At 49.2% G+C, this 13,834-nt stretch overlaps 1 protein-coding gene across 3 annotated transcripts in view; it reads right to left on the bottom strand.

The window, feature by feature from the left end:
• Window positions 1-2,391: 2,391 nt before the first annotated feature.
• The window catches only part of NCAPD2 (non-SMC condensin I complex subunit D2), a 28,495-nt gene continuing 17,052 nt past the window's right edge, over window positions 2,392-13,834 (bottom strand). For 2 of the 3 annotated variants that reach the window (XM_033116988.1, XM_033116987.1), the window contains exons 14-32: window positions 13,062-13,186; window positions 12,478-12,717; window positions 12,106-12,280; window positions 11,738-11,822; window positions 9,566-9,699; window positions 9,107-9,239; window positions 8,927-9,011; window positions 8,682-8,849; window positions 8,213-8,379; window positions 6,886-6,997; window positions 6,687-6,825; window positions 6,450-6,605; window positions 5,670-5,847; window positions 5,491-5,585; window positions 4,369-4,449; window positions 4,053-4,236; window positions 3,206-3,332; window positions 2,952-3,107; window positions 2,392-2,716 (exon numbers count right to left, since the gene is read on the bottom strand). In XM_033116988.1, the coding sequence (XP_032972879.1) occupies window positions 2,631-2,716; window positions 2,952-3,107; window positions 3,206-3,332; window positions 4,053-4,236; window positions 4,369-4,449; window positions 5,491-5,585; window positions 5,670-5,847; window positions 6,450-6,605; window positions 6,687-6,825; window positions 6,886-6,997; window positions 8,213-8,379; window positions 8,682-8,849; window positions 8,927-9,011; window positions 9,107-9,239; window positions 9,566-9,699; window positions 11,738-11,822; window positions 12,106-12,280; window positions 12,478-12,717; window positions 13,062-13,186 (2,626 nt within the window). In that variant the 3' untranslated portion in view covers window positions 2,392-2,630. The remainder of the gene's footprint in view (window positions 2,717-2,951; window positions 3,108-3,205; window positions 3,333-4,052; window positions 4,237-4,368; window positions 4,450-5,490; window positions 5,586-5,669; window positions 5,848-6,449; window positions 6,606-6,686; window positions 6,826-6,885; window positions 6,998-8,212; window positions 8,380-8,681; window positions 8,850-8,926; window positions 9,012-9,106; window positions 9,240-9,565; window positions 9,700-11,737; window positions 11,823-12,105; window positions 12,281-12,477; window positions 12,718-13,061; window positions 13,187-13,834) is intronic. The other variant, XM_033116989.1, reaches the window with a different exon arrangement.

Below are 13,834 nucleotides of genomic sequence, written 5' to 3'. Positions count from 1 at the left end.
GCGTGACCTTAGGGAGCAAATGATGGGTGGTGGTGCCGAGGACGTGCCTGTGGGCATGCCGGAGACGATGGACTCGAGGATCGGGGCTATGGTGAGAACTGAGGACTTCCAGGAGCCAGAGGAGTTAATGTTGCCGCACGGATGAAACGGGAGGACTACGAGCTGGTGGGATGGGGAATTGGAGCCGGAGCCCCGGGCGGCGGGCGGCTGCACGCCGCCACTTCGTTCCCTTTCTTTCAAAGGATGAGAGGCGGGAAGGCTGAGGGACTTCTCGAGATTCTTCGGTAGTGACACAGGAACAGCAGAGAAAAAGGCCGGGGAGGGGCCATTGCGCCTCTTGCCGGGCCCTTTTCTGCCCCCCTTCTTCCTCCCCATCCCCTGGCTCCTGGCCTCTCTGGGCTGGGGGCCTGGGCCGGGCACGGCAGTGGGGCCTGGAGGGGCCGGAGGTTGAGAAGGGTTTCTGCACTGAAGGTCAAGCTGTCCTGCAGCTTAGCCTGGAGACCTGATAATTGGGGCAACAAACCGCCTTTTGTGCACCAGAGGCTGTCCCCCCAGGCCTGGCTGAGGCCCCAGAGGGAGGATGGGATCACTGCTGGGAGCCTCCCACAAAGTCGCTCCTGGGAAACCTGAGGGCTGCACCGCTTCGGCTGGGAGACAATGCTCCTTTCATCCCCCTTCAGCTCAGGGCAGAGCGCCGGACGTGAGGGAGGAAGTCCCTCCCCATCCTGGGACGTGCTGGCCAGCCCGGTAGCCAGGGACTCCCCTTCACTGGCTGCGCCCAGGGGATGTTGGGGGCAGGGTGAGGAGTCCAGAAGATAGGAAAGATTGGGAGGTCTTGGGCACATGGTGGTGCACACACAGGCCCCCAGCCCCTTCCCACACACAAGGTAGAGGAAGGGATCCATTCCCCTCCCAGGGGGTCAGGAACCCCGCCTCTGCCAGGTTTTGGAGCTTTAGATGGAGGGCTGCTGGTTCTGAGCACTTGAAAGGAATGAGGATTTAGAAGGGGGTGGGGCAAAATGGACATTGCCCATCAGCAGGTGCCGGGGGATGGGCAATCTGGGGCCTCTGCTGGCCCAGCGTAACCTGACGCCAACCCCCTTTTCTAGCTGAAAAGTCTGTGGCTAAGTTTAGCTGGTGATAACCTTTGCTTAAAAGGCAGAGAGCACACTGTCCTGCACCCCGACTCCAACCTGTCCCTTCCCTTTCTGGAATTGCCCGCGTTCCTTGGGGCTCCAAGCCAAGGCTGTGCATGTGTTGGGCAGCCATCTGCGTGGTTGGTGTCCAGGCTTTTTATAAACAGCAAGAGTAGGCCTAGAGAGCATCTAATGATGAGAAGAGGCGGGAAGCCCACACGGCAGAGGCTGGCGCAGTGTGGGGGACACAGCTGCTGCTGTTCATTCCTGCTCAGGCTCTGCCAGGACCATTAATCCCGGCCCGAGCCCCTCCATGCTCCTGCACTACCCAAGCGTGTGTCTGAGGCATGGGCCTTGCCTCTTGCCTGTCATTTTTCATTACTGTCTTCTGTCAAAAAAAGGGGGGGGAGTTCAGTGTCCACGGAGCACTATTGACGCAGTCTGCTGTTGTCATGACAGCAAAGAAACCAGAGTTGTCATGACAGCAGGCTCACTGCCTCCTGTTCCAGGTGACTCAGCAGAGACTTGGGGAGCTGGAGAGGGTGACAGGCTTCAGGTGGCGGCACACTAGCAGCACCTGTACCTGAAGGGCTCAACTTCCCATAGATGCCGTAACATGGTGAGGAGTCCCTGGGAGACAGCCAGTTTTGAGATATTGTCTAGCGCTGGAGGGGATCATGACCTGACCTTCCATCAGCCAGGCCAAGTCAGTCACCTGTCACCTGTCTTTAGAGACAGGATGAGAGAGCACGAGTGGGGGTGGGGCTAGGACATGAGGAAACCAGGCCTTGGGGGTAGGGGCAGCCTCAGCACTATTGACTGACATTTGGGGGCATATAATCTTTTGTTGTGGGGTCTGTCCTGTGCATTGTAGGATATTTAGCAACATTCCTGGCCTCTACCCACTAGATGCTGGTAGCACCCTTCCCCCTCTAGGTTGTGGCAACAGAAATAAAGTCTGTACACATTGCCAAGTGCTCACTAGAGGGCAAAACCGCCCTCAGGTTAGGAAGCACAGATCTATAGGCTAGACACTGCTTAATTCTCCACAGTGGAGCAATCTTGTCGTTTGTGCAGGGTGGGGAGGTAGGGAAGGGAAAGATGAGGCACTGAGGAACATGAAGTTATTAGATCCTGAGATGAGCCCAGGACGCCTGGGCTCGTCCTCTCTCTGGATTTATAACCCTCTGTCTGTCGCTGCCTGCCTCTGGGCCAATGAGAAAGAGGAAACAAAGACAAGCTGAGGAAAAATGTCTAAAAGTATATAAAAAACATTTATTCATTAGAAAACGAGGAGACTGGCAAACATATTCTAGTGAAAGCAGCTCAACTCAGTTCAGTTCGCCTGGTTTAAGAAAAATGCTTTATATTATAAAGATGATTTATATTTAAAAACCAAGGACACAGGCAAATAAGTATTTTACAAGGGGAATGGAATTCAGGGTCACCCAAGACACCCTGTACAGCAGGGATGGGAACAGGCAAGCCAATCTCCTAGGACCTGTGCCTGCGAGTAGATGCTCGGCGGATGGGGGTGGTTTTCTTGGGTGTCTCATCTTCTGTCATCTCTGCTGAAAGCTCTATTCCAAGAATTGGAAAAACAAGAAAAAGCTGAGTCACAAAGATGGTGAACAACAATCTCAGAGAACAAATAAGACAGGCCCAAACCACAGTGCAGAAATAAAACCCAAATGCAGGGAGGAAGAGGACTTTGGGGGAGTGGGTGGAGAGTCAACCCAGCAGGACCCCATCAAAACCAGCCCCCTACTCCCCAAGCTATGTTCCTTCAGTGCTGGCTGGGAGGGAGCACTGTACCTTCCTCGCTGGACTCATCACTTGAGAAGACAATTCTGGGTTTCTTTTTTGTAGTTCGCTTCTGGGTGTTCGGATGCCGACGGGTAGTACGTCGGGGCTCAGGTGTGACAAAGTCATTGTCTGAGGCTGCAGAAGCCAGATGCCGGTGCCTAGCGACTAGAAAAGGCAGGGCATGAGTCCAAAAGACAAAACAGAACCTCTATCTGAGAGGAGAGCCAGTCTGATTGCTCCACCTACAGGGCTGCCCTACATACCTGCGGATTGTTTCTTGGCTGGTGGGGTTTTCTGGCTATTCCCCTGGCCAATCTCAAGTTCCTCTATTGCATCCAACCCTCTTGTGTGACAAGCCCGAAGCTTCTGTTCAAATTCATCTATTATAGCCTGGAGGGAAAAAGAGATTAAGATAAGACCTGGAAATATGTTATTTCTATGATCAAAAAAAACCAAGGCCATGAAAAGACGTGGTTAAAAGTTAAAACGCGTATTACTAGGTGAAAGAAACCAGTCTGAGAAGGGTATATACTGTATGATTCCAACTGTATGACAATCTGGAAAAGGCAAAACTGGAAACAGTGAAAAGATCAGTGGTTTGCCCCCAGGGGTTAGGGGGAAAAGGGGTGAACAGGGAGAGCACAGAGGATTTTTAGGGCAGTGAAACTACTCTGCATGATACTACAATGGTGGACACAGGTCATTTGTCCAGAACCATAGTATGTACAGGAGCCAAGAGTGAACCCTAATGTAACCATGGACTTTGGGTGACAATGATGTGTCCATCTAGGTTCACTAATTATAACAACTGTCCCACTCTGGTGGGGAATGTTGATAACGGGGGAAGTTGTGAATATGTGGGGGCAGAGGGCATGGGGGGAACTCGATACTTTCCACTCAATTTTGCTTTAAACCTAAAACTACTTTAAAAAAGTTTATTTAAAAAGAACCACCAAAGAAACAGGAATTGGAGACAGAAAGATCTGGTCTCTGGTTACTTGGTTGCAATCAAGCTGGGGCTAAGTGAGGCAGTATGTGGGTGACTTCAGGAGCCTCAGGACTGCAGGCTGCATGGACTAGTGTGGGACCCACCGAGCAGGCGCTGCTCACCTTGCCCTCAGGCTTGGCCCCACGCCGCAGCTTGCTCACAACTGACAAAAAAGCACTGAAGATGGACTCATCTGACAGTTTGTCTCCAAAGCAGTCAAAGTTGTCCAGCATCTTGCGGAGGCCCCGCTCTGTGAAGGGCAACTGTGATATGCAGTAGGCCAGGTCCCGGTACTGCCGCTCGGTTCTGCAGATGGGAAAGGCTTTGTGAGGAGCAGCGGGAGGTATAGGAAGTAAAGGCCCATGCTCCTCCAGCATCTCCTCCTGTCCCTGCAGGGCCCCTCTCAGCACAAAGAACCCCCCAAGGAAGGCAGCATACCTGGCTGTGCGGAACCGCTGACACAGCTTCTCCACCAGGCTCTCAGTCTGCTTGTCCTTGGTGATGTAGGAGAGCAGCTGCCTGCAGAGAGGCGGGCTGCTGATGTTCCATCGCCGGGGCGGCTCTAACCCCCCACTACCACCCTCCCCGGGCCCTCCCCTAGCGCCAGTCCTCCTGCCGTAGAACAATCTTCTCTGCCATGGCCCACGCCTGCCTATCTGTAGGCAGCTGCTCTCCTACATCTGCCCTCTCCCATAGCCCAAAGGAGGGTCCACCCCACTCTCCTGAGGAATTTTCACAGTGAATGGAAATTTATAACAAGAACAGCTGCGACCTAGTGAATACTGCTACAGTATGTGCCTACCGCCATGTCAGGAACTTGAGCTTACTGAATCTTCTCGAGAACGAAGGGGCAAGTATTATTGGGCTCATTTCATACAGGAGAAAAAGGCCAAGAGAGAGGTTAACTTACTGCTGAAGGCCATACAGCTAACAAGTAGCAGATTCAGACAGTGGTGGTCCCATGAGATTACAATGGAGCTGAAAAACTCCTACCACCTGGTGATGTAACTGTCATAATGTTTGTGTTTGTGGTGACGCTGGTGTACACAAACTACAGCGCTGCCAGTTGTATACAAGTATGTACAGTACATAATACTTGATAATGAATGACCGTGTTACTGGTTTATGTATTTACTATATTATACTTTTTATCATTTTAAAAAGTGATGTGCTCTTTCTACTTAGAAAAAAAGTTTGCTGTAAAACAGTATGTCGTGTTACACTGGCACCAGCCTCAGACATCTCGTGTTTACTATCTCTTGATTGTATCATTTTCTCTTGCACTTGATTTACTCTCGTGTTGTTTTGCACAGTAACACGCTGTACAGGCCTGTAGCCCAGGAGCAACAGGCTATACCATACAGCCCCAGTGCATGGTGGGCCAGACATCTAGGTTTGTGTAAGTGCACTCTGTGATGTTTACAAAACGATGAAATTGCCTAGTTGACTCATTTCTCCGAACATATCCCTGTTGTTAAGCAGCACATGACTGTACAGGTTTCTTTGATTGCTAAGCCCGTGCTATGTGAAAAACATGCCCCAAGGCCCAGCAAAGCATACTTCATGATGGTGTGAAAAGGCTCTTCTTCCACCCCTCCCTCCGGGTCTGACAGGCGGCTGATGATATCTGGAAGGAGATTATAGATTGCATTGCCCTGTAAGAGAGAATCATGGTAAAGAGACAGGTGACCTACATGTTCCCTTGGCAGCAAACCCTACGCTACTGGTCTGCCTCTTACCTTGTGGGAAAGCTCATTGAAGAAGTTCTTGGCCAGGGCAGCAATCTGAGGCACAGGATCAATGAGCAGCACAGCCATCTCGCTAACCTGCCCCTTCACCTTCACCATGTCCTTCAGGATCAGGTGGGTCATCACCAGCCCTGCTGTTTTCCGTACTTGCTGGGCTGGGTCACGGAGGCTAGGAAAAAAATCTCAAGTCATTGGGACTAAGACCGTGGGCTACACCCTGACACTGGCAGGAAAGGCCCTCATTAGGAATCTAGGACCACTTCTTTTTTTTTTATTGGGGATTACTTGGGAACAGTGTATTTTTCCAGGACCTATCAGTCGTGTCCTTCAATCTAGTTGCGGAGGGCGCAGCTCAGCTCCAAGTCCAGTTGCCGTTTTCAATCGTTAGTTGCAGGGGGCGCAGCCCACCATCCCATGCGAGAATTGAACCGGCAACTTTGTTAAGAGCTCGCGCTCTAACCAACTGAGCATTCTGCCTGCCCCTAGTAGTACCACTTCTTAATGTGCCATTTTAGAAGCAGTTAGAAAACTGTCGAGTTGAAAGCTGGGATTGAGGAAAAAGGCCAAGGTTTAGCCAAGGCTTTATCTAGTTAGTTCATCAATCCCTGTGGGGCCATACTTAGCCAGTTCCTGTACAGGTCAAGTAACAAGCAGATGTTCCAGGTAATGCTAAAGACCAGGGTAATGCAGCTTCAGTGATTCTCATACTGACTTAACTAGACCTTCCCAGAGCTGGCGGGGGCTGCTAAAGCATTGTGAAGGATCTCTTACCGAGCATACAGATGAGGTGTCCAGGGGTCCACCAGGTTGGGGAAGCGGATGGCCAGATCCCCAGTAGCAATCATGATGTTTGAACGGAGAATGGGGAGTGAGGACTTTTCTAACATGGTGAACAGAAGACGGAGCTGGGAGTCACAGAAAGTGGCGCTAGGGGCAAGGAGAGGATCATCAGGGAAATGATACCATCCCCATCCCCTTTGAGAAGGCGGTGCCAACCCCAGGGCCTACCTGATCATGCAGAACTTGCCAAGCGCAAGTGACGCAGCTACACAGAGCTCTGGGTTACTGTAGAGGCCAGGGTTGTTGCAGACTTTAAGCAGAAGTGGAACAAAGGCAGCCAGTATCTGTTTGCCTGTTGGAAGAACAACTGCAGGTTTGCGATCGGTTATTTCATTTGGGGAGAAGGTCACTCAGCAATTCTTCTTACCATCTAATAGTTCCATCTCACAGATGCTGCGGATTAGTTCTGCCTCCATGTCATCAGCAGTGGCCCCTACCAGCCCCATCTCCTCCTCCATGGTGGTCTCAGTGCTTACATTCTATTAAGAAAGAAGCCAGGGATTATGGGTGATCAGAGACATTAGTTTTGATTCCACCTATCCTTCATTTTGCATGAATGGATTTGGGAAAAGGTGAATTCTGCAAAACCATTCATAGAATTGTTAACTGTATCTGTAGAGAGGAAGGAGTCCCAAATTAAAGAGGAAAAGAACTAGGTGCCCTATATTTGTTTTTTAAGTTGCCAAAGCATATTCCTATCTCTTCTTAACTCCCCATAGAAGCATATCATTTTCTGTATATGGGAAACAGACAGATCAAACCAGATAATGGTTCAAGGTCATAGAGAAGGTCAGACCTCACCCCACTGAAGCAAGGCTGTGTTTTGTCTGCAAGACATCACTGCCTCTAGTGGAGAACCCAAGGTCCCCATCAGGGGGTAGGCTGTCACCAAGGCTGATGTACAGGTTCTAACAAACACTACCTTGGGTAGAGCCTATTTTTTTTTTTTTTAATATTTTATTGGGGAAGGGGAACAGGACTTGATTGGGGGAACAGTGTGTACTTCCAGGACTTTTTTTTTCCAAGTCAAGTTGTTGTCCTTTCAATCTTAGCTGTGGAGGGTGCCGTTCAGCTTCAAGTTGTTGTCCTTTCAGTCTTAGTTGTGGAGGGCACAGCTCAGCTCCAGGTCCAGTTGCTGTTTCTAGTTGCAGGGGGCACAGCCTACCATCCCTTGCAGGAATGGAGGAATTGAACTGGCAACCTTGTGGTTGAGAGCCTGTGTTCCAACCAACTGAGCCATCCAGGAGGCAGCTCAGCTCGAGCTGCCATGTTCAATCTTAGTTGTAGGGGCGGAGCCCACCATCCCTTGCGGGACTCGAGGATTTGAAGTGGCAACCTTGTGGTCGAGAGCCCACTGGGCCATGTGGGAATCGAACTGGCAGCCTTTGGAGTTAGGAGCACGGAGCTCCAACCGCCTGAGCCACCAGGCCGGCCAGGGTAGAGACTATTTTTATGCTCAGGTCCCTAACTAATGCTTTGTGTTTACCTAAGACATGGTGATCAGGGACAGACTGGTCTTAGTTCTCATTCATCTTTTCTAGTGTAGTAGCACAAGGATGCGGAGTGTCATCTTCATTTCATTTAATAGTAAGGAAAAAAGAGATCCCAGAAGGAAACGTGAATGACCTGAGGTCATGAAACAAATCTGGGAAATGCTTGGGACACGAGCCCAAAAGCCCAGGCACTTCATTCACCTCTTTTGACTCTTTAGTCTTATGCTCCCGTTCTTCCCGAAGAACTCGGCGCCGACAAAGCTCTCCACTCACTGCGTATTCCAAATGAATCAGCTGCTGCAGGGCCACATCCCCAGCCAGGGACAGCAGGTTCATCAACAGGAAAGTGGAGAGCATGGGGGTCTCCTCTGGAGGGGAGAGGAAAGGCAAGAAGAAAACAACATAATCGAGTCTCACAAGACTCTGCATCCTGTTTTCACTGACCTGCCCCTTGCTCATGTGCTACACAAATGAGTAAAGAAGCTAGAGATGTGGTGGTGGGGTGGGGAATGGTGGTGATGACTGGCCCAACGTGAGCAACAAAAATGTGACAGTGAGGGCTGAGCGGGTCAGGCATCGTAGGAAGTGGTGGTAGCAGTGGCTTCTTGCCTGCAGGGAAAGCAGAAGCTGGCTGCTGCCCACGGGGCCCACCGACCCTTTGCCCACTTACTCGGGTCCTTCTGGGGGTTGCTCTTTTCCTCTAGCTTCTCCAGGGCCTGCTTTGCACATCCCTGTAATATCTGGGCACAGATCCCCTCAGGGCCCTCTGCGAGTTGGTAAATGAGGGTCACGGCCACCTCTTTGAAGGGGATCCAGAGTGGGTCTGGGTGGACAAAGCCTGAATGGGAGAACAGAGGAGTTGCCCACAGCACACAAAGAACCCAATTCTGCCCAAGGCTCTTCATGATAGCTCACCTTTAGTGACCATCTCCTGTAGTCGCTCAAACAACCTGTGTTCCTGAGGCAGCCGGAAGGGAGGGTGACATTTGTCCAGAGACGGCTGTTGAGAACAGGAAAGATAGTATGTGGGGGTGTAGAGGGTGGATAAGAGGACCCTCCAACTCCCCTTAGTGTGGATGTAACTACCCCACATACCTTTCTCCTGTCAGAGATGTTGGCAATGGCATGGCACACCTGTTGGGCCAGCCTGTAGTCCTGTGGGAGCTTCTCATCCAGCCCTATGCTCACCAGGGTGTCTAAGTTGCTTCCTACAATTTCTGGTTTTCCTCTAGGGGAAAGAAGCCATAGTTAAAGCTACTCATGGACATGACTGTTTGTAGGGACAATACCACGGGTACCTACACCCAACACAGGGCTTCCAGAGTCTGGAGCACTACAAAGAGGTTCTGACCCAGGGCCGCCTCTCGGAATCCCTCTTTTTCTATTGACTCCACCATTTCTGCTAGGCAGGGGATGCTGGTACTTTCACTATTTTATTTTCCATTTAGGTAGCCAACTCACACACAGGGCTCAGCTGCTATTATTAAAGGATAGGAACCTACTCAGAACCTTCCTTTCCTCTCATCCTACTGCCCGTCTGGATCTGAGCCTCACCGTGCCATCATCCCAAGAAGCATGACGGAGGAACAGCGCTCCAGAGCGGAGCAGGGGACCTTCTCAGTTGCCCGCTCCCAAAGCAGCTGGGTCACTGCTGGTTTCAATTCATCCTTCTGCACAAACTCACAGAGCTGAAGGAAAAAGAAAAAGGCCCCAGGCCAAAAAATAATGATTGCCCTGATCCTTGGTGTACTCCTCGGAAGTGGGGAAAAGCAATACTCAGGAATGGAAAAGGAAGGAGGAGGCTCATAATGGAAAGTGGGGCTTTGGGGAGGTACTTCCATAGCTACTACTCTTCTACTCTCATGCCTTCACGACTCTGTTCATTAAGATGAAATACTGAAACTGACCTTGTTGAGTTCCATGTGGCTCTATGGTTCTGACCACATTCTGGAGGTTTCTTGTAGGTTTTCTTGATGTTACCACAAACCCATTCCTTGCCTTTTCATTTTGCAATGGTACCAACACTCTTAATCACATATGCATAAAATTTCAGTCACCTAATTCCCTCCCCCTTCTTCCGCCTCCTCCCCCCACTCCAGTTTATGCTGTTGTTTCTCAGTCTAGTAGTGTAGGACACAGCTCCCGGACCCATGGTAGTATTATGAGCTTTGCCTCCCCCCCACCCCCACTGAGGTAGTCGGTTGCCAGTCATCAGTCAGTTGCTCACAGCAGTTCACCGCCAGGCTGCCAGCCGCTCACGCTGGCTGCAGGCCACTCATGGCAGCACACGGTAGCCCACGGCAGCTCACAGAAGCTCACCTCCAGGGTGAGCTGTTGTTCACAATCTTAGCTGTAGAGGGCGTAGCTCACTAGCCCATGTGGGAATCGAACCGGCGACCTCGGCATTAAGAGCACAGGGCTCCAACTACCTGAGCCATGCGGGCCGGCCTCAGTCACCTAAGTTTTTAAGAATCAGTCACTTAATCCTACCTATTCTTCCTTTAAAATTTGTCTTCCATTAAATGCAATTCTATAGATTTCTCTCCCACTCCCAGAGTCTAGCCCCTTCTTGTCATTACACACCTATGGCAGCCACCAGGGACCTTCCTGTCCCTAGTCTCCTCTCCAACCAACTTGTATGCTACTGCTGGATCAGTGTCCCGGACATCTATTTCATCATGCCACACTGTGGCTCATCATTTAGAAACCTGTGTCCTTTGCCTACTACAGGGGCTTGGACCAGTAGCTAGCCTGTGGATCTTAGGCCAGTCACCACCAGCGGCCTCTTTTCTTTTACCCAGTGGGGAGAAAAATGTGGCTGGCAGTAGTGCTCCTGTCAGTGGAAGCTGGTGGTCAGCACCACCTCCACCTTTTGTCCCCATAATCCAAAGGCGGCAGAGCAGGTTTACCTAAAATACTGGAGTCCCTGGCTAACAAGGTTAAAGTCCTGGACTCTGGAAGGGCATCCAGGGATGTTCCTAATTTAGTTCCAACTCACATTCCCAGCTTTATTATCTTTTCCAGCTATCAATTTTGAGCCAGAACACAATCTTCCTCATTCTACAACATTGACTCTGCTCTTTCTTGGCTTTCTGTCTCAAACGCTTTCCCTCCTTTCTCAAACTCACTAAATCCTACTCCTCAAGACCCAACTTAAGCCATACCACCTTCAGGAAGCTTTCCGCCCATTCGACTTCACACCGCTCTTTCCCACTCTGTACTCATCAGTATAACGTATAAGTTAGGAGTATGCTTTCTGGAGCTTTTCTGCCTGAGTTTGAATCTCAAACTTTGCCACTAACTGGCTGTAACTAGCTGAGTTCTTTAACGTCTCTGTGCGTCAGATTTCTCATTGTAAAATGTGGATAATAGTAGTATTACCTCATAGGGTTGTTGTGAGGATTAAACATGTTAACATGAATAAAGTGCTAAGACTAGTGCCTGGCATATATAATGTTATTATTCTATTACTACTGCTACTATAACCATTACCTGGGTCATTTATTCTGGCACTTAATTATCTATCTGTTGCATTATTCAGTAAGTGTTTTGTGTTTTTTGGCTACCAAGTAAACTGCCGGTTCCTTTTAAGTTGGAAACTTCGAAACGAATGATTTTATCCTTCTTTGTTAAGCTGTGTAAACTGCTGAACACACAGTAATCAATCACTCACTAATACTTCAGTCATGTTGAATGATTAAAGAAAGAGGAAGTGAGGAGACTTACAATTTCCTCAAGACATTGCATGGTCCCAACTGAGGCATCCACTAGCAGCAAAGAGAGATTCTGAATCAAAGCCTGGGCCTTGGCTCTGTGGGTACAGTAAACACCAGGGGACATTAAAGACTGATACATTGAACCTGGCAACAGGTGATTAGGACTATCCCCCCACAGCGTCAAATAATGGCTTAGGATGGGTTTCGCTGGATGGGTGTAGTTTAGCCCTACCCTGAGCCCCATGACAGACCTACTGTCTATGGACTCAGAACTCCTCTAGAAGGATGGCGCCCCCACTCTCAATTTCTTCAGGAGAATAGAAACATCCTGAGAAGCTGACATCAAAAAAGTCAGCAAAGGCAAGAGTACCCATATACCTGGCTGAGTCCCCTTTGGAGTTGAGGTAAAGTTGGCGGTAGGCGTTAAGCACAGCTTCCCGGACACCAGGCTCCTTAGACCAGATAAGAGGCAGCATGCGGCGCACCCCAAACAGGGCCTGAGGTACCCCAAATTGGAATGCCACCACAAAGAATTCAATCACCTCCTGTACCACTGAGAGGACAGACACAAATGTCACCCATCTGCTTGGCCAAACTTCCCCCCAATCTCAAAGATAGAACCTTTCTTGATATAGTACCATGCAAGTGGGGGCCTTCCTCCTTTTCCCCGAGAATGCTGACTCCTGTAATTCTCTATTGTTCCAACCCCAAGGCCCAGTCCTTACAGAAAGGGCCTCTGGCACACCGTACCTGTGGTTGTGTTTTCATACATCATCTTGCTGATGATGCCGATGGCCTCTGTGATCTTCAGAGAGAAGCTATACGCGTCCTGCAGATACTGGACCAGCATCTCTTGCTTCACCAGTGCATCCTTTCCCCTGGATCTCTCTGCCTCTGACACACTGGGCTTATCTTTGCAGTCGGTCTGTCCTGGGTCCATATTCTCTGCAGACCCCTGGGGATTCTTCTCCTGTGTGGAAGCTGCTGGGCCTAGGAATTAGAGAATGTTCAAGATGGGGAAATCCAACAAGTACAAACATCCCTGGGTATTTTTTTCCACAAAAAGAAGGTATAAATTTAGAACTTATTCTAAAATATCTTGGTTTGTTTCTCAAAAAAGATTCCTCTGGTTTGGAAATACCCTTTCTCACTCTGTGTCTATCAATTTTGGGCCCGTGGGCTGCTTCCATTTCAGGGCAGAAGCACTGCTAACTCCCCTTTGGCCTCTTTCAGCACCAGGTTCTGTTAGCTAGGCCAGTGTCTGGCATAAAGTAAATGGTCTGTAAAATACTAGAACTATTTTGTCTGTTGACTGAAGAAGGAAAATAAATTACCTTTGAAAATAGTTCCTAAGAGATTCAGGAACGTGGTCTCCTCTGACTCTTCTGGGTCCATCTGACTGAAGGGTTCAGACTCCTGGAAGTGGCCTATGGCTTCTTGAGTGAGAATGATGGCCCGCCTGAAAGAACATCAACCTGTCACCAATTCTGTACCCATAAAAACGTCATGGCAGCCTTTAAAAAAAAAAATTATAACTGACATACAAGAGTATCACTGTAGCCTTTTATAAGGGAGCCTACCTCATGATTCCATCAAGCACTTAGACTTAATGCCCCAAAGAAAACGAACACCTTTTCATGCTTAGAAATTTGTGAAGTACCTATGAAGGGGTGGAGCTCAAATACTTTTCCTATTTCTGAAGTGACAAGGCTTTACTATAGTCTTCAAAAAACTCAAGTAAGGCTTTTAAATTTTAAAAATCACAAACCTATTCCAAACATCTGTTTGAAAACTTTGCCAAGTGAGTTTAGACAAAACAAACTTTCAATAACTGGTTAATTCATGCTACATCTATACAATGGGATTTTATGTAGCCATGAAAAATACTGAGGCAGCTATTCATGTACAAATATTAAAAAGCCACTGGGATACATAGTTAAGTGAAAAAGGCAAGGTGGTAGGTCAGTGGGCAGAGAATTCTATCACTTGTGTGAAGGGTGGAGGAAGAACATACATTTGGCTATATGTCTACATACATGGTATCTCTAGAAGGACATTCAATAAACTGTGAACATTGCTTCCCTGTAGGACTAAGTAGCTAGGTGCA

The sequence above is a fragment of the Rhinolophus ferrumequinum genome, chromosome 10, assembly GCF_004115265.2.
Source record: "Rhinolophus ferrumequinum isolate MPI-CBG mRhiFer1 chromosome 10, mRhiFer1_v1.p, whole genome shotgun sequence".
In the NCBI taxonomy this organism is placed as follows: Eukaryota; Metazoa; Chordata; class Mammalia; order Chiroptera; family Rhinolophidae; genus Rhinolophus; species Rhinolophus ferrumequinum.
Note: the sequence above shows the minus strand (reverse complement) of the source record. Positions and strands in the feature narration are given on the sequence as shown.